Source organism: Prinia subflava, chromosome 3 (genome assembly GCF_021018805.1).
Source record: "Prinia subflava isolate CZ2003 ecotype Zambia chromosome 3, Cam_Psub_1.2, whole genome shotgun sequence".
NCBI classification, from domain to species: domain Eukaryota; kingdom Metazoa; phylum Chordata; class Aves; order Passeriformes; family Cisticolidae; genus Prinia; species Prinia subflava.
Window position 1 is genome coordinate 87,484,381 of NC_086249.1, and position 27,830 is coordinate 87,512,210.

At 41.0% G+C, this 27,830-nt stretch overlaps 1 protein-coding gene across 1 annotated transcript; it reads right to left on the minus strand.

Moving 5' to 3' along the window:
- Window positions 1-2,251: 2,251 nt before the first annotated feature.
- On the minus strand, window positions 2,252-27,792 carry GPR143 (G protein-coupled receptor 143). Its single transcript, XM_063392817.1, has 10 exons — window positions 27,666-27,792; window positions 17,668-17,779; window positions 14,781-15,209; window positions 12,947-13,056; window positions 9,947-10,041; window positions 8,480-8,572; window positions 7,885-7,994; window positions 6,537-6,645; window positions 4,177-4,294; window positions 2,252-2,950 (listed from the first exon to the last, which is right to left on the minus strand). Exons 3-10 carry the CDS (start codon window positions 15,022-15,024, stop codon window positions 2,651-2,653), a joined length of 1,179 nt encoding a protein of 392 aa, XP_063248887.1. The 5' UTR covers window positions 15,025-15,209; window positions 17,668-17,779; window positions 27,666-27,792; the 3' UTR covers window positions 2,252-2,650.
- Between the last annotated feature and the right edge of the window lie 38 nt (window positions 27,793-27,830).

Genomic DNA, 27,830 nt, shown 5'->3' on the forward strand with positions numbered 1-27,830 from the left:
CAGGATTGTGGTGTCTGGAGTCTGCCCTTGCTGACCCTTGGAGGACGCAAGCACATGGAGTGGAGACATACAGAAGATGGGCCTCAAAAATATATTCCTGTGGGAAGGGAGGGGCATCTGCTGCAGTCCTTAAAGAAGGCAATGTGTGCCTGATTTGTTGAATCGTGAGGAAAGAACAAGGTTTGTGTAGGGTGAAATCAAATGTGGTCATGGTTACACATGAGTAGAATCAATTATCTGACGTTGCTCTGTGAAGGAGTGCCTCCTGTACATCCACTGGAGGCTAGGAGCAGCAGGTAAGGAGACTCCTCACACATTCTCCATTTGTAAGCCAAAACCTACTGTCAGTGTGCTCTGCAATGCCCCATATCAGTTTCCAGATACATCAAAATCAGGTCCGTTTTCTTTCCTTTCTTTCTTCTTACTCATCTCTCAGATGAGTCCTGATTTTTCCTGATGACATCCCACTGATGACACACCATCCTCACCCTGATGACAACCTTGAAAGAACAAGAAAAGGAGAGGAGCAAAGCCCGTTCCTTGCAGAATGCTGTCCCTGAACAGAGGTGCTCCAGTGCCAGCAGCCACCTGGGGGCTCAGGGGCTTTGGGGGCCAGGGCTGGGGCATCCCGTCTGTCCCTGTCCCACACAAATGCCCTGGAGCAGTGAAGGGAGGGAGGGATTAGTCATTTCATCATCTCACAGGGCCTCTTGCCACAGCCTGTCGCCTCCCGAGTGCTTTCGTGCCACATAATTATTCTAGTGAAACCAGAGTCTGTTTATTTTGGTTTAAGGTTTTGCAGCTTGGTCCACACCACAGCCTATGAAAAGGTTTTCTAACAATTCCACCTCCACCTTTTCCCTGCTCTTTTGACCCCAGCTGTGATGAGTACTGCACTGAAAAATGGTCTCTGTTTCAAAAGGCTCAGTATAATGTGCTCATAAGTCCCTGTGCTGTCTCTTCATACTTTGGTAGGTAACAAATGACTGTGATGAAAAGAAAGGGTCTGGTGATCTGCCAGTATTTCTGACAAGGGGAGCAGCAATAAAAAGCCATAAAGGCAGAAGGATTTCCAAAGGGCACAGTGTAAAAGACTTGCTACAAATCAACAATGCTCTGTAATGATTTGCCTAAATAGTTGTCCAATCATCGTTTAACACCTTTGTATCAAGCAATTAGCTCAAGAAGCCGATTTATTTTAATGAGCCAGTCAATATTTTTCAGTATTGTTTCTGCTGATTCTGAATTTCTAACCTTTTCGAGACTTCCCTTAGTAACCCAGGAAATTAAGCTTCATGTTATTTTTGCATTAACCTTTCAGCTGTCTTCAATTTTTATTATTATTACTACATTTAATTTTTTTTGACAATAGCTGAAACTGAACCGTGTTGAAAAAGAAAGGTGGAAACAGCCAAGAAAGTTCAGCCAAAGTGGATGTGAGCAGGATTTAAAGCCCAGCCCTGGTCACATGCTGGAGAAGAGAAGGGCAAATACTTTGGCTCAAGGGGCTTCCACCATGCCATCAGTCAAACTGCTTTAAACATCTTCCAGCACAACTAGACCAATCATGTTACTTCTGCTCTTGATATGAAATCAAAAGCTTAGGATAGACATGGTCATTGTTGTTTCTTAACTTTCAACCAATGTGGGCAATTGTTTGGGTGTAGGTCCCTAGGGCACTGCACAAAAAGAGTGTATCTGACAAATAAGGAAAATGGATTTAATGCCTCTTCATTCAGCACATGATGGTATAAAACAGAGTACTCCTCAGAGAAGGGATTATTGATTTTACTTATTCTGTTGGATGATGAGCATGGAAGTGTTTTACGCAAATGTTATTTCTCAATGCACCTACCCCAGCAGGCACAGTCCTGTCAGGTAAGTACACATAAATGTACTGACTGTACAGACTGAATTAATACTAAAAATACTTTGAAGCTTTATTTTTTCTTGAACCTGGTGTGAACTGGAATCTTTGTTCTGAAGTGTTTGTGGAGCCTATGCTGGGCTCAATTTTTTTTAAAATAAAGCCTTTCATCTCCCTAGATAAAACCACACCAAAAATTTATATACACAAGCTCAAAGAAGACTATGTCAGTGAGTGTCTACACAAACAGGAAATATTTGTGCATAACTCAGAGTGTGCTGTCACTAATGCTTTACCAGACTGTAAAGACTGGAAATGATGGTGCCTCAGAAATCCTTGAGCTGTAATTCTGGGTGAGGAATTTTATGCTGAGCAAGACAAGCAAGGCAACACATTTAAAAACCCAGCATATGAATAGTCCATTTATTTCAACAAAAGACTCTTCTACCATAAGGAGGTTACAAGAGAGATTAAAACAAAATGAATGAAAATCAATCATAAGTAACAAATATCTTTGCAGAGATATACTCCTGCTGAAAAAGGTTCAAGCCTTTATACCTGTTTACATGTCTCCTTGAGGGCAAATGAAGACATAAGCCACATCTCTCTGTCTCACACTGTCTCTCACACAGTGTCACAAGTTACAGGAAATGACACCAAGCCATCCAGCACAAACCTAATTCCAGAGTACGCAGTGATTCACACATTGGCGTGGTTTTCTGAGTATTGACAACGTGAAAAGTTAGATCCAGGAGAAGTTAGATCCAGCTCTGCACATAAAAACTACCAGCCCTGGTAGATGGGAGAGCTTCTGGTTAATCTCTCGTCACTGCTGGTGTTACCTTCAGACAACATGCTTATGGCCTCGTCAGTCTGCTGGCTGTCAGTTGTCGAGATCTTCTTGGAATCGTGGAGGTTGCTTTGGTAGTTCACTGGTGCAGGGTAGGCATTTTCCCCTGCTGTTGATGAGGACATAGATTCCCAGGGGATTTCTCTTTTTCGCCATTTCAGGTCCACTCTCCATCCTGTCCAGCCATAGAAAGCTAATGTGAAGAGAAAGCCCTGCATGGGATTAAGAACCCCCTAGGAAAGAGAAGTGCAACAGGAGTTACACCAGCAAGAAAGGCTTCATCCTCAACTCTGGCAAAATAAATTGCATATATTAAAAACTTCCCTTACACTGAATGATTGCTGACTTTAAAATATGCTATTTGCATGCAAATAAAAATTTAGCCATCGCAAACAAATAAGAAAAAAACACCATGACCTGTTTTCCAGAATAAATAACAGTAAGCAATGTGCATGAAATTATTTTCTACCATGGAGTTTAGCCAGTCAATCCCTTGGTGTGTTTTTAACTTTCCCCACAAACTCTGGACTTTTTTATTCACAAAAGCACATATATTTTTCATTACAAGCCAAGTCAAATATATGAGAGGAGACACTAGCATAGACAGTCAAGCTTTTAAAAATAGCAGGAATTGATCTGTCTGGAATGGCTTTAGATTCTTGAGCCAGTGAAAATGTCCATCAAAGTGGGATGGAAAAATGGGGAGAGGCAACGAAAAAGAAAATCCCAAGTGATCGCCAAAAAATTTGTCTCTGTTCCCAGTGCCATGAGAGGCTTTCCAAATTAATGGCTTTTGATGCTACTGTTTTTCTCACAGGAAAAGAAGGAAATTATTTTTACAGCCAATTTAAAACATAGGTCAGTCCCCAGACTTGGCCTTTTGCTCTCCAGGTGAGCAAGAGCAAGGTCCCTGTCACATGAATAAGTTCACTCCTCGTCAGAGAAGGAGGAAAAGGAGGTTATATCACATCAGTTGCATCACTTAATCCTTCAATACCAAACTGCTCAAATGCCTAATTACACAAATCATGCTCAGGCCTTACACCTATTTAAAAACTCCAGAAAAAATTCTCTAGGAAAATGAACCTACACTGTCACCTCTGAAAAATCCCTTGACAAATATTCTAATAGGAGAAAAGAGGCTACAGTAAGAGACCAACATCTCACAGCTATTTTTGGTGCCTTGTGTGAATGATTTTTCACCTATTTGTTCCCAAATAATGATCTGAATGTCATGACATACAATGCAATCATTCTTTATAATAATAAAAACAAAACACCCTAGTTGAAAACAGAGAATTTCCATGAAATGCCCATTTAATTGGGAAACCTTCAGGAACTGTGGGCTAAAACTTACAGCTTGCATTATGGCAGACTTTAGCAAGGTTAGGCTAGAAATCATTGTTTCACCAGTCTTGCAACAGGGATGTCTAAGACTAAGCAATGTCTGCTGACCCACCATTATAATCCAGGTGATCAGTGCAGCACTTCTGATGTTTTTCAGGGGCATTTCATTGATATCTGGCTGCATTTCGAGATAGAACAAGAGGGTCTCGTTGATGATATTGGATGACCAGCTATGGGAGGAGCAAAGAAAAAAGGACTGTTACATATGGATGTAAAATATGTTTTACCTTCAAATTATAGAAAATAAAATCACTCTAAGGACAGTAAGATTTTTTAAATCATAGAATCATTAAGCGTAGAAAAGACCTCTAGGATGATCAAGTCCAAGATGGTTGTTTTTCTTGTTAAATCTCAATTTGAAGGGACCTATGGTCTATGAGATCATGATCAAGGACTGGACACCTACTCACCCGCCCAGGCCTGGACAGTAGAAATTAATATAAGAAAAAAACCTCTGATAATTTTAACTTGCTGCAGAACAGTAACTTGAAGAATAAAATTAAGATGAGAAGGAAGTGTGATCCATAATGGGAATATCATACAAGCTGACTTCTTTTGCTCGTGCCTTAGAAGAGCTGTGCTCATAGACAAGGAACCCAAATATATGCACATATTGTAAAAGGCTGCAGGATTTCCAGCTGGAGTTAGAATTTCAGGCTTAGATTAAAGACTTCCAGAATGTCCATTAAAAAACACCAAAAAGCAACACAAAAGATGACTTTTAAAACCTTAAAAATGCCAACAATTATTTTGAATAAAGGTAACATCTGTTTCCAAATAAGGATGAGCATAATCAAAGCTCATCCACTGAATGAAACTATGTTCTATATTTAATAGAGATTATAGCAAATGGCTGTAAGTTCCTATGACCTCTAAACAGTGAGAGAAGTATTTCTTTATAGTTGTACTGCAGGTTCAGAAAAGAAACTATCAGCATTTATGTCATACTTTCTAAGGGGTTTTATGTCTGTCCTTTGCACAATTGTATTTTTATCACAATGTAAAACCTCCTACTCTCCCCTCCCAAATCTGTAGGCATTTCTTCTATTCTATGTAGTCCCCAACCTGCTGTCTTTGACTAAAGCATCCCATGTTTGACTTCTGGGATTGAAGGAAAAATTCCCTATGCTTCTGAGATGAGACTGCCTCAGTCTATCCCTCCAGTAACCTTTGAGAAAGTTTTTGCACTTCAGAACTTATGTTTTATTAGAGCAAAATCCTAAGCCAGAGCTGCGATTTTATTTTTTATTAGGAAAGCCCAGAATGAGACAGAATGGAAATAAACAAATGTCCCCACAATGTCCATGGGAAATTGGCCTTTCTTTTCATGCTTGTTCCCAGATAATCAAGCTGGCCACCATCCCTAAGGTTGCAATGCACTTCTGTGGTGCCTCTGGGCTCTTTCTTTCCACAGCCCTGGGAGCTTCTTGGCTGAATCTCTGCTCCTTATTATTTCAGCAATTTCCAGGAAGCCATGCTGCAGGATCCTTCCCTGCTGTCTCTCACTCCCTCCTCTGTTGGCTACCCCACCCTTCGCACTGGAAACTTCACTTCCAAGCCAAGTGGACTGTTATTCCCCAAAAAAGACAATCATTTCCTTTCAGAGCACTCCAGTAGACAGCAGCTAAGGGAAGATAAAAGAGGCAGCCTTTCCCCCTGCTCAGCCTTTTAGAGCAGTGTAACATGCATTAATACACCTGTGTATAAAGAACTGAAGTGGGATGTAGAGACTGCTAAGTTTGGCCTTCTCATTTCACTACTCCAGAACCATCTCTTGTCCCACTCTTCTCCTCCCTTTCTTTTCTTTCCTATGCTAAAGTATTTTCACAGGAGAAGCTAGACCATTTAAAAAAAGATTAAATAATAAGTAATTTCAGACACAATCATATGGAGTTTTCTTTTCTGGTGTTTCCTTATTTTCCAGTCAATATCCATATTTTTTTCAGACCCTTGAAAACTGCAGAGCACAGAGGTGGCTGCTTTGTATGATCATAGTCAGAGCCATGAAGCCAGACTTAGAAACATGTTTTTTGTAGGTCCTCAGTGATGTGTTTGGTGCCAAGAGACTCTGAGAAATGTTCATTGTAGAAAGCCACCTCAGTCCACAGAGCTGGGAGCCTGCTGTACCAGACAGCTTCAGCTGATGCCCAACCTATCGGGAATTTTTTACTATTGTTGCTTGTTGCTTTTGCTTTTCTGTTGGTTAAACATTTTATCATTTCCTCACAGCCCTGTGATGTTACAGGAGTGATTCAGCTCCTTTCTGAACCAGTTTAGGACTGCTTCTTCCTTAGATACCTTCCCTTCTAAGCATAAAGACAAACAAATGAAGCCACCCATCAGTCTTTATTCCTGTCTTTGACTCTCCCTCTGGGAAAAAGGCACTTTAAAATAAAATAATGCACCTCTTACCAAATAACAAATACCAGCATAATTTTGAAGAAGCGCATCTGGATCTCTGTCCCTAGACGTCTTTCATTCTCTGTGTAAATCCCTTGTCTCCCTTTCAGTAAGGAGGCAACTGAAAAGTATACAATTATGTTCATTAATATTCGCACATCTTGTTGGTTTAGGCACAAAATCCAGAAGATAGAGGCCTTGGATGGATTTGCCTCCAGCAGCTGTTCAGAAGCTGGAAGGAATGTCCCATATAGTCCAATACTAAAGGAAAATAATTACACACAGTTGGATTCCTAAAATGAAAGTTATCCCACTATTTTTTCTCTCAATCCCCCAGAAAGTATGAAATAGTATGGTCAACATAATTCTGTTTTATAACAAAGGGAGCATGTACCTTCTATATATAAGGTGTGATATAATTATATCTTTATCATGTGATGTTTAAATAGAATCTTCTATCCTATTATGCACATTGTTTTTCATTGTGTCATTGACAGAGCATCAGCTACACCTCTAAAACTTGCAGATGGATTGTCAGCAAAAAAATTTATGCCACATGCTGTTCAGATATCACAAGGAATATATAAATGCAAAAACAAATATACAAAGAAAAACTCTACGAAAACAATTTTTAAAAGAACAATTGCTTTTTTGAAAATGAGTATGGCTGAGGGACAGAGGATGGATGGGATAAAGACTGAACTGAGAACACGATTTTCTCCAGCTTTTTTATATAATCAATTTCTAGATAAATCCAGGTACTGCAAACATCTAGAAATGATGGTATTACATGCAAAGAATGCATTGAATCTGTGGCTCTTTTTCAGTCTCACTTCTTCCAAGCACTGGATAACAAATTGAACCGGAACATCAAGATTCCGTCTGAGTTGTGTACAATTCCCATTTGTTTCATAATCTCAGAATCAGAAGTGACAAAATTCTAATCGCATCTTATTACTTTTTGTTCTAGGGAAGTCAAGAAGTTAAATAAACTCTCAGATCTCATCAACTAGAATAAGTTACATTCTAAAGTCAAGGCTGGTACCAAAACTACAGCAGAGTTAAGAATCCAGTGTACATTGCCTCAAAAGCTTTAAATCAAGTAACATGGAAACGTTTGCCCATCTGCAGTTAGAGGTTAATAAGAGAATGGCTTGTGAGTCACCAGATGTGTCTCTAGGGCCAATTCCCCATCAAAATGCTGTCTTGATTTCAATAGGCAACTGCTTCCCACCCTTTGCTGCATCTTTATAATTTAACAAGGAGCTGCCACACATCACTGAGTACAAAGCCATGACTTTCTACAGTATTATATTGCTAAATAACACAGACTGATTGATGCTGGCCATTAGCAACATACCTGCTGATACTGTCCTCCTAAACAGGATTGGGTTGACCACAAGCACCAGCAGGAGTGGGGCATAGGTTGTGATGTAATGTGGGATTGCATGTTCCAAGCCATTTTCACAGCTGAGGAGAAATCATTAAAAGATTATACATTTTTCCCCCACAGCTCACTTTTCTGGCTATTCTATCTATGTCACCTTTAACTTAAAAAGAAAAAAAAAAAAAAAAAAAGGAATGAAGAAAACGGATGTAAAAATTTTAATTCATAGACCATTACCACCAGTTCACATGGGACATAAAGTTGATTTTAAATGTGCACTGTCTGTGGATTTTTTCAAATTGAAAGGAAAGCGAAAACCAGGAGGGGGAAAAGGGTGGCTCACAGCAGAAGCTGTATCACAGCAAGCCCAAGTGCCTTTATTGCCTGGCACATTTCTTCAGGGCTCCCTGAAGCCCAGCCAGGTATTTCAAGCATAATCACTGACTCAGTGGGACAGCCTCTGCAAGGATCAAAAAGTTTTGAATGTCTGTCTCTCAAGCTGACCAAAACCCATTCAAATGAGCAGAGAGTGCCACAGTTTCACAGTCTGTTTGCAGAGCCTGCTTACCTGGAGAGAGAAGGGTAGTAGAGCAGAGCAATGCCCTCCACGCAGAGCATCACTGCCAGGCCCCACGTCATCATGTGGTACAGCACGATCGTACTGCAAGCACCAAACACAACAGGCACAGTTAAAGAGAGCAAACCTGACACTGCCCACATGGCAAAGTGAAAATGGGACCCTCACTGAAAAAAAGATTTACAGGCAGGAAATGGTGTAGAACAACCCTGGCAGTACATTAAACTAAGGAAAGCAGGTGGGTGGGGGCAGTCCTTCAGAAAAAGAAGGAGCCAAAGCAGTTATTCAGGCTTGCACATGGAAGTCCTGTCCTCTCCATCCTGTAGGCTGGGGAGGACAAGACTTCTTCCCTACCCTTATTATTGAGAAGGAACCCCTGCATCTTTCATTTCTCCTGTAGAGAGCAAATAAGCAGATTAAAATTTAAGAATGGAGCTGAACAGTCAAATAAACCATCCCTTTGTGATTTGAAGAAATTAGTGTTTAACTTTCAGAGCTGGGTACTGCTCCTGTCTTAGGAGATTCAGATCTGTGTTTGTAGAAAGTCTTTTGGTGTTAACTCTGATCTCACAGTCAAGCCCAAATACACATGATTTTTTGGTTAACGGGAATGGGGGAAGGAGGCAGGTCCCAGCTGTTTCACTAGAACTATGGGACTTTAAAAAAATCAGGTTTATCCTCAGCTGTCTAAATTTAACTCAAAAAGCCTCATTTTGGTTACATCTGCAGAAGAACCATATCCTTAGTACCTGACTGCTGTGTATCATCTGGGAACAGTCATGTAATTCCACTTTTATCAGTAGCAACTGAAGGTTATTTTGCTCTTCTAACAACCAACTTAGAAACATCTCTTTTTTTTTCTGTCTGGCATTAAAGCATGGTACTTTCCAAAGGGTTTAGGTTCCTCTGTCACAGGCATTGCAGAAAAATATATGATAAATACATATTATTCTTCTGAGAGATTTTAAAAGTGTCATTAGAAGGGCAATAATGACCACACTCACTGAGAAATGGATAAAATAAAAAATCAGGAAAAAAAAAAAAAAGGAATGAACTGTATGAAGTTAATTGTATGAACTTTATCACCTTCCCCCCTCCAAACTTTCTATTTTCAGGATAACACTATTTTTTTCTGCAAGAATCAATTTCAGATGTGGGGTAGGGACGAAAATAGTCATCTCATTGCCATAAAGTTTATAATCCACAATTTGCTCCCTATTTTTCCAAAGGTTAAATGAATTCAGTTAAATTTAAATTCAAGTTGGACATAAATCAGTATCTGAGCATTGCCCTGGCAATTTAAGTCCTTAGAACAGCACTCATCCCTATCATTACCTGGTAATTGCATGAGCATCAGATGGTTGTACAAGACTCATTTATACCCTTAGGCAGCTGCAAACAGAGACATACAGTGTTGGAGGGAAAAAAAAAACAAATTCAGATCTTTAGCTCTGGTACCTCAGTCCAGCTGATCTTCTCACCACCAAGTAAGAATCAACAGCATAGCAGAACAACCACCAGAAGCCAGCACTATATAACAGCTGGATCCACATCTAGAGGGGAAAGAAGTGCCAAATGTCACAACTGCTTCTCCAGTACCACTGGGGCAGGGAAGGAACTCAAACCTTCGGCCTGGTGATTTGTTCTTTAAATGTGTGTATTTTCCAGATGAGATTATGAAGTAACAAATCTTACTCAAAATCACAGGAACAGCATTCCTGTAGCCTATGGGTCAAGTTGTAGGCAAACTGAACAGTATTTGCTTTCACAGCTTATTTTCTGATTTAGAAAACCTGTCATTCACCTCTCTGTTCCTAACCTGAACATGGTGAGGCCCAAAGAAATTTATAGCGAGGATGTTTTAATTTTAGATTAAAATTCCAGTTGTTTCTCAGTAGTTGAGGCACAAAAATATAACTGAGGTCAGTCATAACCACAGTGTGCCCATGCATTTGTGGGTTCTGCATGCGATGGGTGTTTTCTCCATGCACAAGATGGTTATCAAGAAAAAAACTCATTAATGAGAAAATCACTTACCCTCTGGAAGAATGTCCCTACTGAACTGAGTGATTTTTTCAGTAAAAATCCAAAGGAAACAGGTTCAAGTCAAGCTAAATTCCACAACATTCTTGAGTTGACCCTATGCATTTTTCCCATGAGCTTATATAAGAAAAGTGACCTTTCTTTGCCACTGTATATAAATTCCACATTTCTTCCCCATAGGGGCTGGCTCTTTGTAATAGTCTGGGAGTGTTTTAGTATTCATGTTATCTTCCCTCTAAGCCATCTTTCAGTACTTATCTGAATATCCTTTATCAGAGCTCCATGGTAGCATCATTTTACATCTGGAAATCAACACACTTGTTACTAAGCCAAACGTTGGTGAATAGAGATCTAGCACTCCTTCCTCACAAAGACAAATCAAGCTGGGAAATATTTCCTTTCACCATGGGTGTAGACCCTACCTCTAGTAATCTGTGGCATGAATTATTCAGTATTTAATTCAAGCAGCATGATATTTTCCTAGTGCACAGGGGCAGAAAATAAAATCCCAGTCTTCCTTCTAAAACACTTTACCCATAGCACTCAGCATGTAACTTCATCATCACATTTACATATTTGCTGCAGTTGAAAAATGCACAATTTACTATCCATACACACACATATACAAAAATAAACTGCAGCATGTTTCCAGAAAAGCCAATACAGACACAACTGTCTCCAAAAATAATATAAATCAGATGCACTTAAACCATAAAGCTTCGTATGATATCTTATTTTTTTGCAAAATGAAACATCTTGCTGCAATGCCTGAAAGGGTACCCTTCTGCAAACCATTCAAGGGAGATGTCCAAAAGTTTCACTGTTTTGAGTTTATATAGGCTTGTGGTTAAGAGAAATAAAACAATAGTACTAAAAGAAAAATAAAATAGAATCGGAAACATTTTATTAACTCACATGAGGATACATTGGGGGAAATGAGTGGAAGAAGGGTTATTTTTCATTCCAATATAGTTGAATCTAAATTTAAAATGACTCAAATTACAGCATTTTCCTGGAGCATAAGTAAGGAAAAATAAAAATTGTGGTAGACCGCTATGCTGCTCACCATCTAACCTGAAATTCAAATGAAAAACAGTCTGCATACTGTCATGTATAAAAATACATTTTTATGTGTTATGGGCCAGAAAGTGAAACATGAGGAGGAATGGGATTTGAGTAGGACATTTTTGCTGCAAGATACTGAGATTGTTGGTTCTTTCTCAAAGAAAAAAAAATTGCATCTGATAATCAAAACTTAAAGATGTGTGATAGATTTGAGAATTGATAGATGTATATAATTTACATTTGTGTCCATGGCACAAAACGATCCTGTTTGAAACTGCTTTTATATAGGCACATAAAGCACAGTGAGTTCAATTTGGCACATATTGCTTTATTTTAAAACTACTGGAGCTGAATAATTTTCTTTACATGCAACCTATCCCCTTCTACATTGTAAACTTTGAATTGTAAAGCTAATATTGTACTGCTCATGCATTAATTCATTGGGGACCCCACATTCCTATTACATTTGGGTAAAGTGATGATTTGTCTTACTTATTATTCACAATGTTTTGGTAAAAATTGTGACCTTTATTCTTGCACAGCAAGTTCAGATTATATTTCCCAGTATTTTGATTGTAAAATTTGGAACTGAGTTTCAATCTGTACATTTGGAATGCATTTACAATTTCTTATTCTTTCATTTTAATCCAGAAGATATTTAATTAGGCTTGGCCAGATGCAGTCATTGAGATGCAGCCCAGCAACCTGAGCTGAAATCCCACAGGGCAGGGACAGACCTTCTGCCAGCAGATTTGTGGCTTGGAGTATATTTATCCTGTTGTCCCTCTGTGTCTAAAACACACACTCTCACACCACAAAAGCTAATTTGAGCTACCCAAGCTGCTGGTTTCAGGAGGTCCCTGGTGCCACCACACAGGCTGCAGTTCCTGGCAGAGAAGAGGGACAGACCAACCTTGCGCTGCCGGTGCACCAGAGCCACTGGGGCACTGGTGTGCTGTGCCAGCACAAACCCAAGCACTGATTCACAGCTCTTTTGGGGTTGCTTACACCCTTTTGGTTCCACGTCCCTGGCTGTGGTGTACTCCATCCAGCCTCCTGGCACTCCTGTGAGGAGTGAACACTGCAGAGCTCTCGGGATCAGTCTGACCCGCGCTGCCCTGTGTCCTCACCCACCACACAGCACCGCCAACACCCGCCTGCCCCAGCCAGGCTTGCATAAGGAGGCATGAATGCACTTGCAGGGGTGTGGCAGAGGCTGAAACCATCATATCCAGGCTCTGACTCACAGCCACATTTCCTTTTGGACACAGCAGTTTTCCTTTCAGATTCCCCCTGTGGAGGGACTCCTAATTGGGAGCAGAAGAAAGAGGGGATGATCTCTGAACCTACCGCGCTCCCCACGCAGAAAGTGGAAGGCCACACGTCGGTCCCGTTTACCACAGAAATGTTAGCTATGAAGCCAGGGAAGCCCAGCCATACACTTGACCTGAAGATCATACCTAGAGAAAAAGGATGTGTTAATGCTTTGACTCTGCTGGTGTGATTGGAGTCACATGCTTTTCCCTGGCCACATATTTCACATCGCAGCCCAGATTTTGTGCGTCTGCAGGAAGGCGACGGCTGCAGAGGAGCACAGCGGGACAACTGTGCTGTTTAAATGTCAGTGGAACCATCCAGGGAAAGCAGCCCCAAGAGTCGGAAGCTGCTGGGACTTAAAACATTACATAGATTAGAATCTCACTTACTTGGAGATACTGTCACATGCTTCCCTAAGATAAACTGGGTAACATTTAACAGATTGACATAATACACTAAATAACTATTGACCAGCATATATTCATACACTGATATTCTCCTCTCTGTAAAATCCCCCATTGCAGAAAAGGTTATTTTTCACTTTTCTCTGCCTTCATTTTACAAGCAGCCCTTTTCCTCTGTCACAGGACTGAGCAAAGCAGCATTTCTGAATTAGGTAACAACAATCTTTTTTTAAAAGTTAACTTAGAGTTTGTTAGTGAGGTTTTCTGGGTTTACTTGAAATAAAACACCTACAGGAAACAGAACAAAATGACCAGGTTTCCCACCAAGAGTGAACTGTTTTCCACCCATCAAAGTCAGTTTAATACAAAAACAACAATGGATGATTTGTTTGAGTTTGCCAGTGAAAGAGGAAGGCAGAAAAATATATCTATTGTTGGCTTCATCTGACTAAAAGAACATTTTCCAGATGCATGTACATATGTATTTTCCATATCCCTTTCTTTACTTCCTTTATAATCTTTGGTTTAGTAGTAGTACTTATTAGATACCGTGAGAGAACCTGGCTGGGTGTGAAAGGGGAGAAGACCTGAAACACAAAGACACACAGACACACAGACACATAGACACACAGACATACACACAGCCCCCAGCAGTGAGACAAAACAGTACTACTTCTATTACCTAATGTGAGGGGGGAAAATGCTGCTGTAGAAACAAACCTGTCCTGTATTTTCATAGCACATGTCATGATAATTTATACCTAATTTGACAGTAAATGACTGATGGGAAAAATTACCAAATGACTGATGGGAGAGATCAGGACATACTAGCATCATTTTGACTCATGCATTCTGTTTTAGTCTCCACTGGTTTATTCCTCCAGACTATCAGCCAGGGTCTGGGCAGCAGGTTGATACCTGCTACCTTAATAAGGTAGCTTTACTCACTCACTCTCTAATTTCAAAAGTCTGTGTCCAGCATGATCTCTGCACAGCTGCAAGTCAAACTCATTTTCTGTCAATGAGATGTGCCCAGAGGAGCAGCTGGCACATGAGCAAGAGGCACAGCTGGTCTGAAAGGATTTAAGGGTATAGAGGACAGTGTTTTTCGAATGCAGTCCTATGGACTGGCTAAATGTTTGATGTTAGATTTAGTTTCCAATGTGCTGCTTCACCTGCACTTTCATGCCTTACTCTGAGAACCAGTTGCCATTCTAGATTTTAATTTGTTTTAAAGCAGAGATTTTGGTGTAGATTTGTCTAGATCTTTCACTTTCACAGTATAACTACTAAACAAGAACTTTCTCCCCAAAGACCCGTAATTTCCTGATCTCACTTAGTCCAAGTCTTCCTGTGAGCACAAACAGCATGCTTCCCACAGAAATCTCTGCTGTCCACTCACCAGCTTAATTTCTCTGTGGTTCCTCAGAGCAAAAAGAACCTGTTACAGCAAAGGCACTTACCTATGCCTCCAAGGATGTCACAAATGGAGATAAGGAGAAGGATTGTGGAGGAGGAGGAGGCTTTGGGCATCTTCCGTGGGCTCTGTCCCTTCTTTGGCAGGAGCTGCAGGATGGTCAGCAGCAGGCTGATGGAGGCACTGCCAATGCAGACTCCGCAGAAGACCTTAGGCTGGAAGTCCACCACCAGCTGTGTAGCTGCATCCCGGTTTGGGCAGCAGTAGGTTTCTAACCTTGGAGAAGCCATGAAACGCCCGACTGGTGGAGGGGCCCCACGAGCAGAAGAAAATGCTCTTGCTTCACCAAGGCAGCATTCACTTTTTCTTCACCCTCCCCATTAGTCCTCAGTGGTGAGAATCACGCGATTGATGGATCATGTGCTGCTGCTGCTGCTGGAAGTAAATCCCCTAGAGCTGCCTTCCTCAGCCTCTCCTAGCAAGGAGATCAGATCCGAACAAGAAAACACAGTGTAATCTGAAACATGCCCCATGCTTGCTCAGAGCCATTGGCAACAGTTCACTCACATATTTCTGCTTGCACAGTATGTGATACAGGAAGACTGAAATTCGTCAGAGCATTGAAGATGGTTTAAAACAAATAAGGATGCAGATACCGAAGTAGAAGCATTACAATTTAATTATGTTTCTCTTTAGCCCCATCCCACACAGCACCCTTTAATTACTGCAAATTAATTGAAAAGATGAGTCCAGACACAAGCAGTCCCAGTCTTTACAGGGAGGAGCAGGGATATAAATCCACACCCTAACCCGAATCTCAGTTTTAGTGATCCAACCCATCTCTGTAAATAAAATTAGAAACCTGATATCCTATCACTGTAGAAAGAGATTACGTTTGGGAAGAAAATATTAACCTCATCCCACTTAAACTGCAAGCACAAAAAAAATCCTCTCTTTAGTCAGTACTGTCTGCACTGGATCAGCTTGACAGGGAAAATTCCAGGACTTAAGATTTCTCAACAACATATTTCTTTATCTCGCCTTTTTATTTTTGTTTTTTTTAATTTGATAAAGATTTAATATGAAAACAGGAGCTTGATCTGCAATATTTGTTTTTGCTTTATAAGCTAGACAATATCTTTTAAGACGGAGGTCCTGCTAGATACAGCAGCAAACAAATACAGTCATAAACACAAAAAGTAACTCTTCCCTTTAAACTAAGTCTCAAACTCCCTGTATCAGCCCTCACCCTTCCAGAAAATTTGTTTATAGGGGCACATTCAGGAAATACAGGAGGGAACATTGCCAAAAAACTCAAAGTCATCAGCATGCTAAATATGGATTTTATATATCATGGATTTTATAATTAGTCTCTATAAGAACAAATTACCTAACCTTTTTTCCCCCCAATGGTCTAGCTTATTTTTTTAGCAGAAATTATGAGGGGCTGCTGAATGACAGTGGAATGTTTTGCGTGCAGTGTTTATGAACACTGTGTTTGCCCTCAGTAGGGAGAACAGCTGCAGCCCTGGTGAAATGGTACCTGCTGCGTTCACTAGCCAAGACACTTCACACACTTGATCCCAGCAGAACAACAAACTCCACTGAGCTTGTCAGCCTCTGCTGGGGGCTCCCAGTGCTGGCCAGTGGTGGCAGGGCTGAGGGGGCAGCGGGAGCCCAAGCTGCCAGGCCTGATGTGTGCCCACCCATCCTGCTGCCACGGGATTCTCCAGGGCTCTGCTCGGGCTACGGCACTTGGAGAGCAGGAGGGCAGCCTGCAAAGCCACACTCCTACACATGGATGGCCACATATCAACAAGCTCTTTGAACTCCTGCTACAGTCAGCTGAGTCTTAGGCAGCCAAGCTTATGGTCTAGACTTGGTCTAGAGAGCTGTTCAGATCTTCTGAAAATAAATGCACAGGGTGAGCTGAGGAGGCTCCAGTGGCCATAATGTGAATTTAGGCTTACGCATCATCAAAGACTCTGAAACACAGGCAGCTGAGCTGAGTGTTTTGCCAAGTGTTTTTGCTGCTTTCCAGCATAAAGAGATTTCCCTGCTCCTTGGATGAGGACAGGTGAGTGACCTGGATGTTCCAATCCTACAGTTTGTTGCTACCACGTGTACAAAAACATAGGGGGAACAGGAAGGTTGCAAAATCAGACTGCTCTGCTCCAGAAATACAAACTCAGGCTGAGGCTGTCAATACAAGGCTCTGTCATCAGTACAAGTCTGGGACTCCTCAGACTTTATTCCACCTCTGCTAGAGCAGTGGTGCATAGAGTTGCCACATTTCTGTCGAGATACTGCATTGAAACCTACCTGCCTACTAAAGAACTAAGGAATTACGATCCACAGAGACATATTACTAGTTAAAATTAAGCTGTCCTATGCCACATATACAACTCAAAGACATATAAATGAAAAAAAAACTTTGCTCTGATTTGAAGGAAAAATTACATTGCTTGGCTTATACTTAGAAGAGTAAAACTTTAAAATATTAGACAGAAACTAACAGAAGCTTTTCATTCCCACAATCATTTTCTAAAATTGTTCACTTCACTGTTTCTGTTGCCATGTTCTTTCTTTCAAAAATTTGAAAAGCATGTCAAGTCATTATCCTGATTGTTTGTTCTGGCTCACAGATAGGAATGTTTTGTGTATTTTGCTTTTTTCTGCTTATTGTTTGTTTTCATTGATCTTGACTGTTATCTTCTAGTTTGCCCTTGTGGATTTACCATTTCATTATTATAACTTCTCTCTCCTTTTTTTTTTTTCCCAGCCACTTTGAAACTATTTTCATTCCTCAATTGTACTCCTATAGTCTGGAGATTAATTTTTTTATATGTCCCTTCTTTTCTCACCACAGTTTTGCCAGCTGTGCCCCCTCCTTTTATTGCTTTACTCCTCTGAGTGGAACATTATTTTTTTACCTCTTCTTCTGGGTTCCTTCCCTCCTGTGATTTCTCAGGATTTGATTCCACAGTTACTGCAGAGGGAGTATGTGGGTTTTGTTGGCAGCAAAGCACACAACCTGTAGCATACCTAATGCAAAAAAGAAAATCAAGTGACCCATGAATGAACTGATACTTGCCATGATAGAAGTAGAGGTGTCTAAAATGTGCCAACATTTGAGGCTGAGTGGGAGATGCATCTACCAAACTAATGAGCCATGCAACACCTCAGCTGGTGAGAGCTAGCTGGTCTCTGGTTCTCATTGCTGGGCTCAAAGTGTAGAGAGTTAGAACAGTCAAGGAAATTCAAAGCTGGTTTGGCAGTCTTACACTCACGACTAATTTGGCTTCTTGTGATTATGAAAATAAGAGGATAAAAGCTGGGGACAAAGATAAAGGAAACAGAAAAGTAGTGAAAGAAATAAGAGAATAGTTACTTTGTCTTGTTAAGGACTTTTATTTAGTATTCTAAAACCTTACATTGTTCTACAGGTTCTAATTCCCTTCTCTCTGAAGTTATTGACACAATTCTCATTCTGCCAGTGTACAAAAAAGACAGACATGGTATGTCTCATCTCTGCACCAAGACAGGATCTCAGCTAAGCAAATGGTGTAGCTTGGAGACAGCCATTAGCACAAGAAACACTAAATAAAAACCTCCTGGCATTGCAAACAGCAATCAATCACACTCACAGCATAAGTACAACATTGCACAACACTGAAAATTCCAGTCACAATTTTGGACATTGGCAACAGTGTGCTCAAGGATGAGAACAATACTGTGCCCCTTTGGAAACAGCCATGTGCTCCATACTTTTAGAAATACCCACTCACTCTCTTCTTGGACTCACAACACAACATTTCATGGCAGTCTGTGATCATCTTTAAGATGAAACACTGGCTTGCCTGCTTCTAAGGGAAAGCAACAGGTTTACAAAAATATGACAGGCATTCACTTCTGTTGTTAAGGAGTGTGGGTATGGCTTATGTTTGCGTGTGCAGCTGCACATACTTTAATCACTGTTTTAATTAAGTCTGGGACTACAGCACTGGTTTACAAAGGACAAGGAAATTTGTGGATATCGAGACAGAGGACAGCTTGGTTTTGTTTATGTGTACAGTTCAACTCATCATTGCCTGACAGGTCCCAGCAAAGATCTTATCTACCTCACAAATGTAGAAGTTATACTTTGATCAGAATCTCATAGTCTTCTACACACTACCTGACATAATATTTCCCAAACTGAAAAAAGCTAGGTCTGTCTTCAAGCTCAATGGATGCAGTTATGATGTCTCCAGCAGATCCTGCAATATGTTCCCTAAGGCCTTGACAAAAAAAAAAATCTTCTATATGCTCTAACACCATTATTTATCTACTCAGGCCTTCTCCAATTAGACTTAATTTGGAAGAAACTGTGAGGCATGTGCTTCCCATGATTAGTAGTAGTAGTTTTTAAAAGGCAATTTTAAACCTTTAACTTCAATGTATAACTGAAATGAATGGAAAAATTCACACTCCATTCTTGCTATTTCTAGTTTTCTGTAAAATTAGGGACCTTGGAACAGCAGTGATATTCAAGGTGTGACATCTGTCATGATTATAACAGCTACTGAGTTCATTAAAAGCTACTAAAAGAAAACTTCCCTCAGTGTTTTAAATAAAATTATAGAATTGTAAAATAATAATTTACTTTTAAGGATGGTGAATATTAATTTAAAAGGCTGAGGATAAATGTATCTCATTTGCAGAAAAGTAATAATATTTGAGTTCTTTTTGTTTTCTTGAAGAATAAAAACCTTAATACATGAAACGAGTGTGTATTTGAACAACTCAATAACTGTGTGTATTTGACTGATGCAATCAAGTTACTCATATTTTATTGACTTACTATAAACCTTCTCCAGGGAAATGTTATCTTACCTGACTTTTGTGAAGAAACATACACAAATTAGTTTTTGAAACTGTGCCTCTAATGCATTTAAATTAGTAAACAAGATTTATACAGATGAAGTACAAAACAACTGACTAGAAAAATGTATCCATAAAACTGAAGAAAATTCTTTTTGTTTAGAGATCAGAAGAAAAAAATCCCCAATTCTCTATGCCAATGCTGAGAATATTACAGTCTTTGAACTTGCATTAAGATGGATTTTTGTGGCCAGCCTCATTTCTGGGCAAATCTCACCCTCAGTCATTGTCATTGTTATATCATTTCACGGAACAAAAAGGTACCTCAGTTTCAGCACATGTGTAATAAAGAGACCTCGTCCTATGCAGACTATGAGACACAGTTTAAATAGGAAATGATTGATGAAAAAGGCTGTGAAAAGAAGGAGTATTACCTCTCACACACTGAAAATTGGATAGTAATATTTGTAGGCATGTACCATGATCTACAAAAGTTAAATTCTATCCTGTCCTCAGGATCATCCGAAGGTTCACTACTTCTACATGCTGAAGGTTATGTTAGTTGGTTCCCTTGGGAGAAATTAGGTAGGACACTCTTATATCCTTGTTACAATTGCTAGATGGTGGGATCTTTTTAGATTACACCTTCCACCACCCAGTAGTTATATTTTTCAAAGCCCATCAGCACAAAAGAATTATCTCATAAAACCTGTGTCCTCAGGCAAGTCTATGTAGTCTATTCAAAATATACTTCAGCACTAACTTCACTGCTCTTACAGTGCAAGGACTCTCCAAGGCTCTATTAAATTGATAAAAATGTCAGTGTACCAAAGCCAATTAGATGGTCTTGTTGGACACTGTAAACAAGTGTAACTGAAGGGAATTCAGATCAAATGTACAGTCCAGGTCCAGATCACAGACAAGCCAATGTTCCTCTTGGAAATCCCATGAGCACCACTGCATTTTTTAACTCTGCAGTGGTTGCATGGCCAGCAGTCAGACCTGCAGCATCTTGGGAATGGGTGAAGGAAAGTTGCAACCTTCTATTCCACAAATTGTTGTCTTGAAGTCTCTGAAATTAACAGATAGCTAAAAAATACAGCTTAGCTTGCTCAGAGAATCCAGAGGAAATGCAGTAATAGCAGCAGAAACCTTGAAGTGCAGAAAGTATTTGTGATCCACTCTTGACTTTTCTGCTCTTCGGGATGACTTCATTGTCAGAGGTGGACTTCACAGTCCAGGGTGGAAAAAGTAATGAGCATCCAATGCAGTTTACTGGATATACCTTTCAGGTGAGCAATATGTCCACACTATACTTTTATATTACAACTTGGCTACATCAGCTGCTCCTATTAGCCAACTTCCTGTAAGCACAACTCCAAGAAATTGGTTGGTCCTAAAACTGCTTCAGAAAAGCAGTGTTCTGAGAGTGTGTGTGCCTTTGATACTCCACAAATTCAGAGCTTCAAAAGAAATTAAATTTCAGGGTTGCGACAGGATCTATGTTAACGCCAAAGATGGGTGATAACACCCCACTCCCCAGTTTTCTCAGGACTTTATTTACAGTGTTCCATGGGCACAAGTGTGCTTTACACAAAATTTAGGCCAAGGAAACAGTACTTTCCACAGCCTCATCCTTTCTAAGCTAAACACAAGCCAAGGAAAGCTAATCTGAATGTTGCACTTTTTCTCACATGCATGACTCAGAAGGATTCCCTCAAATATTCTACAAATACTAACAGTTCTATTAAGCAGACCTGAGAGGAGACCACACCTTTACCTTTAGCAAAAAGGGACATAGCAGTCTGTGGGGAGGTGGCATGCACAGAAAGAACTTCTGCCCCCTGGACTCCTGGGCATGCCCAAGCCAGCCTTACATCATCCTTAATATCATTGCATTCATGCAATATCCTGCACCTGCCACTGCTGGACCACAGCCTCTGGAGCACACCTGATGCTTTAGGGCAAACTCCTATGGCACTGCAACAAAAAAAGAACATGTACTTTACGCCTTATGCATGTTTAGATGGACTCTCACAAGGTTCTACATCCTATGACCTTCACCTGGACATGGTTCATGTTCTGTGTAACCAAGCTGAGAGTAGAAAGGTCAGTTGTAATGCAGAAACTGTGTCTGTTTATAGAAAGCACTGAGAGGTTTATTTATACATCAGTGATAGGCAGAAAAAGGTCTGTTTGGGGCTAGCCAGCAAATGAAGACAAAGTCCAAGTGAAAAATACCAGATTACAAGGCTTTTGTCTGCTCTTATGCATACTCTGGCCTCTTGTTATTTATCTTCCCCTTTAAAAGCCTCTGCAGCATTATCTCCACAAAGAGCATTTGAAACCCTCTCTTAGCATTTTCCATGACCATCTTGGCACCAGTGACCATCTTCATCAAGAACAGAATTCAGATATAACATGCTGTGATATCAGAGATTAAATGCATTAAGGATTCTTGTTAGCCTCTGAGACTATCCTTCATGTATTTATGAATGGGTCAGTGTTTGATGGCACATAAGACTAAGTGGCACAGCACAGTTTGTACAGAGAATGTTATCATGTAGCATGTTTTATCAAAGAAGATAGACAATGAAAAGCACTCCCTACTGTACCATAATCAGAGACTTGGCAGCAAGAATAAATATTACAAATGGTGCTTCACTGAAATGATGAAACTTCATGAAGAAAAAAAAAATTTAAAAATTCCCAGATTAATGAAGCTGCAATGTACAGACATATTATCAAATGCAGCTATATAGTGTATATATGCATATACTGCTGGACTCTCTTCCATGACCAAGAAAGAATGGCTTCCTCCTTAGGGGCTCATAGTAATGGTCCCTGGCCCATATTATCCCCCAAACTGTGTCCAAGTGCTGCCTGCTGCCTAGTCAGCCTGCTGACAACGGAACAGCATGGACTACCAGTACTTGACTTCTCTGTAAAGTGGTAGTCAGAGGTGTTATAATGTGATTTAATTATGGGTCCTAATGTAGGAACTGGAAAAGGAACAGATACATTGGTACCAGAGGGACAATGGCCCAAGGCAGGACTTAACATGTGCCTGAGCTTGACTACAAGCTGACAATTACATCTCCAGGAAAAACTGGTTACCTGTTCACCTCTTCTTGCTAGGTGGCTGCTGTCTTCTGCAATCAAATGAGGATTTGCCCTTTTCTTTGATTTTCAATCTTTTTATCATGCAGGGTTATGAAAATTGTTAATCCTTAAGCAGGCTACAGATTATAGGAGTCTGTGTTGGACTCATCTCCCTTTTGTTGTCTGCAGGTCAAATAGGTCCCAAGATCTGAGTCAAGAATATTATTCTTAGCAAATCATCATATTTTTTTTCTCTTGGCCACTCACAGCCTCAGTTTGTTCCACAGTTCACGTTGTCACCTTCAGAAAATCGCTCCAAGGTAAAAGCATATGTATTGTGAGAATAAGTGAGAATTGAAGAAAGTTTGAATCAAAATTATCATGGGAGACAGAAATATCTATCATCTGAACATGCTGAATTCTTGCATGAATCTCAGCTTTAGATAAAGAACATAGATTTTATTTTAATCATAAAGAAATTAAGAGTTCAACGATCATTTGAGTTATACATATCTGAAAGGTTGAAAACTTCTAAGGTTTTCTCCAGCACTAATTATGTGCTGATGAAGCCTTACTTGCAATACAGGAGAAACAAGACACACTTGGGAAAGATTTTTAAGGTGCCTAAATCAGAGACACCCTGCTGGAGCTTTACAGCATGGTGTTTTTCATTCTGGGAATATGGGTGATTTGTTGGAATCAAAGTGTTTTGCAGAAGAGCATGATTACGCTGAATTCATCAGAAGCAGCATGGCAGGTTTCCAAAGGAAAGCCTCCTTGTTCCCAGATATGCCAGGATGTCTGTCTGTTGGGCTGCTACCCAACCTGTTTCTCCAGGTTCTCAGGACTTTCAGACTCCACAATAGACTGCCAGCAGCTTGACAAACCTTGACAAAAATCCATCCACTTCTGTTGTAAGAACTTCTTATCACTGTTTCAGTCGTTTTAGTCTTTGTGATGATAATTTTCAAAGACATTAGAGCTGGAAACAGGAAAGAGCTGCGAGCCACTGTGCAACTGGAAAGCTACAGTCTAATCACTGGTGGTACAAATTGCATGACTGGAGAGCTGCCATCAGTGCCATAAACTGTTCAGAAGGGACAGGCAAGGAAGAAGTAGTAGATATTACAAAGCAATTATTTACAGTGAGGATGGTGAGGCACTGAAACACCTTGCCCAGAGAAGTTGTGGATGCCCCATCACTGGAAGTGTTCAAGGCTGGGTTAGACGGGGCTTTAAGCAACTTGATCTACTGAAAAATGTCCCAGCTCACAGGACATTGGATTAAATAATCTTTTAAGATCCCTTTCAACACCTCCAATCACTCTGTGATCCCGTATTTCTCTCAGAATATGTACCATGGATCAGATTTTCTCTTTTGGCATCTGAACTTAAATTGTCAAAGAACTATGCATGCTCCAGAGCATCAGCCTTGGATTTTGTATGGCTGAGGCAGAGGCACTTTGTCTCAATGTTTGGTAGTGAGCTCCCGGAAGGGCTGGTAACAAAGTGGGAGGTTGTAAAAGCTTACCTCACCTCAGTTCTTTACTCTGTAACTATGAGTCAGGAACCTCTACATCTCTCAAATTCCTCAGCTTCTGGGGAAAAAAAAAAGCCCTTCTGACATCGCAATGTGCAGCACAATGAATGGCCTCAGGACTGAGAGTAAAAATATTCTAGAGACATCCTGCAGTTCTCCTGTGCAATTCACTGCAAGGTGCCATGCCTTAAGGAAAATACAAGTTTTGTACAGCCACAAAGGTGAAACAGGCTATGCCTTAACATCATACTGTGCCTATTCAAATAAAATCCTGCCATAAAGTAATTTATTCACAGTTTTCATAATCTCACTGACTAAACAGGGAACAGATATGCAATATGTGCAACAGAAAGGAATGGAGGTTGAATAAATTTTGTAGAACAAAACTTGAAATTGTTAATTAAGCTTCAAGTACCAAAGTAGGATGACAGATGAAGTACTGTGGTAGGAGACCACAGCTTACTGCAGAAAGCTTTTGTTCCACAGGGCAGGGACACACAATCTGGGGATGTGGGAACCATCTCTTAATATAAATCTGATAGCTCCTTTTGCACAGCAGGAGAAGGCTTTGGAGTAACTTTTGTGTATCACTGTGAAGTATCTTTGATACATGTATCTTTACATTTTTACACAAAGGGATCCCTTTCATACCTTGTTGGTAATAGCTACATCATTCTCTGTCCTCAGTGTAAAAAAGTGGTTTGTTACTTCCTTTGATATATTTATGGCACCCTGATGTATCTTCCATTTCTACCTTCTATTGCTAACTTCTGTGTGCTCAGAAAATATTTCACACAGGAGCAAGCTGAGGATTCGGTCACTGAGGCTTTTGTTAGACTAATAGAGTTATCATTGAGTCTCTTATCATACAAATGAAAAGTAATGTTTTAGAATCCATTCAATAAATCCTTTGTTCTTTATGACTATTTGAAACCTTATGAAGGCCGCCAGAAGCTGCAGAAATTCAAGTAATAAAAATTATCACAATACTTTCAGAAGTGTAAAAGTAGAAGTCTCCAGCTGAGTTCTGAACAAGCTCTAGATTTCACAGAGAGGGAGGATACAAAAGGGAGAAATTTGACCAATAAGACAAAAATTAATTCCTTTATTGCTTTGGCTGATCAAACTTATATGTATGAAGAACTTTACTTTGTGGTCTCTTAGTAACATTGATAACATCAAAGGATAAAAGGCAAAAAAAGGTGTCATTCAAGACAAGGAATTCTGATTTCTGAACTGTCAGCCACAAACAGAGGATCTGCTTAACAACTGTTTCAGACTATCAGGTTCTAAGCAAGCATTAGCTAGAAACTTCTTCGTTATTGAAGTCTCTCTTAACCAGAAGTGTGAAAGCTTTCAGATATTCCTTCTTTAGCCCAAGAGCTACATGTCCACATCTTCCACTGATGTAATTACAGTAGCAGAATTTGACAGTGGCTGCCAGTTCCTGGCTCTAGATTTTCCAGTTTTAAAATCTGTGCCTTTGCACAGATTTCTTCATCATGCTTCAATACCGAATTTTTAAGACCAATTCTAAAAACCAGAACAGTAATGTAAATCTTGAATTTCTATGGACAATAAAATGTTCAACACGAAGAACAAATGTTTGGCAGTTGAAAAAGGGGGGATATAAACAGAGAAGGCATTTTTGGAAGCAGTATTTACTCTTTTAGTTAGTGATGTGAGCGATTTTATTTTAATTTCAATGTGCATATTGGGGATACACTAAAGTTTAAATCATTATTCCGGATCTTCCTTTCATTATCACACTTACAGAAAACAAATTGCATACTGCAGCCCCTTAAAACTTCCAGCTGTATGTTACAGAGTATACATTGCTGCGAAGACAACCTGATACGTGTTACACAAATATAACTGAAGACTTTGTCTCAGATTCCAAGAACTGGAGACAGGACATGGAGAAAATTACTTGTATTTCTGCTTGTCTATATGACAGAAAATAATTGCAGAAGAAATCTGCCTGCGAATCTGCGAGTCTTTAGAGGCCTTAAATAACTTGGTGCAATACCTGGGTTTGGTATAATGTTGTATTTTGCGGGATTCTCATAAAAGGATGTGTAAGTTGGAGTACCCCCTCCACTGCTCCTTCTGTCTCTTAATCACAAAAGAACAACAATCATCCTAATCATATATTTTTCTTGTTTCTAGATGTCCTCCAATCTGCTGCTGGGATTGATGACTCAGATGTCCTGAGTCCAGAACCCCAAGTTTTCTTTTGATATTGAAGAAACTTCCTGTATTTTAATGGGAAGTATTGTAAGGGGAAAAAAAAGGGAAAAGAAAAGCAAACAAACAAAACCCCCTCCCACCCACCACACCACAAAAACCAGCTTTAGTTCAAGGCAGGAGAATTTTACGAGAAATAAACCAACTGAAACAGGAATTAGAGGAACAGACTATATAATGAGAATAGCCCCATGGTCACTTTCAGAAGATGATCTGTCACATCAATATACAAAACCTTAAAATCCCACTGCATATACCAGGCACCTCCATGAAACAGCTTGTCACATGAAAAAGTACCTTGAGGTTCACAAGTCTTTCAGAAACGAAAATAGATATTTCCCTCTGTCTTAGACCAAGCAGTACTGTGGCTGCTTGGCAGTGGAACGCCAAGGAGGATTTTGTGCTAGCATACCGGTACTCCAGGCCAAATCTGGCCCTGATTTAAGACACTGAAACCTCCTATAAAGTGATTCAACTAAACAGCAAGAATTGCAAAAAATAATTATTTCACTCCCAGCCTCACCACTAACTCAGTGAAGGTATCAGGCAAACACAAACCCTGCATTTACTTCCCATCCATAAGATTTGCCGTCAGATCAGCACTTCTAGTCCGCCTCGCACTCTGCCATTAAACTTTTTTTTTCAAATCTGGGACTCCAGATCTCTTCTCTGTTGGATTTCTCTGCTGAAGGCTTCACCTGTGTTTCCCTGCCGGCGCCCGGCCCGTTGTGGCCGCCAGAGGGGCGGGCGGGGGAGCGCGGCTCGGCGCCCCAGGCCCCTCCCGCCCCACAGGTGGTGGAGGCAGCGCGGGCCGGGAGGGGCCGGCGGAAGGCTCCTCCTTCCCTCGGCTCCCGCCGCAGCTGCCCCCTGACCTGCCCTCCGCACTGCCCCGCTTCCCCCTCCCCGAACACCGCGGCGAGACGGGAAGAGCCCGCAGGAGGCGGCCCCCTCTGCGCTCCCCGCCGCGGCCCCGCCGCCTGGCACGGCGAAGGCGGGGCAGCCCTGCCGGGGGACGGCCACAGTCGCCGGCTGCCCTTTCACCCCACCCTCCACCTGCTCGCCGCTTTTGTTTGGGAACGGGGGTGGGGAGGAGGCGCGGCAGCCCCTGCGGGCGGTGGGGCGGGGGTGGCACGGGTACGGCCCCGGGCCCGGCCCCGGGGTGACTCGGGGCTCACGGACCTTCTCGCCGCTGCCTTTGTCTGGCGGCCGGCCCGCGGCTGCTCCCCTCTCCCCCTCCTCCTCGGCCGGGGGACCGCGCTGCGGGGCTGCCGCGCTCTGGGAGGGGCGAGCGCCTGCCCCGCCGGTGGAACGCGGGTTTCGCCCTCCTTCCCAGGCGAAGGGGAG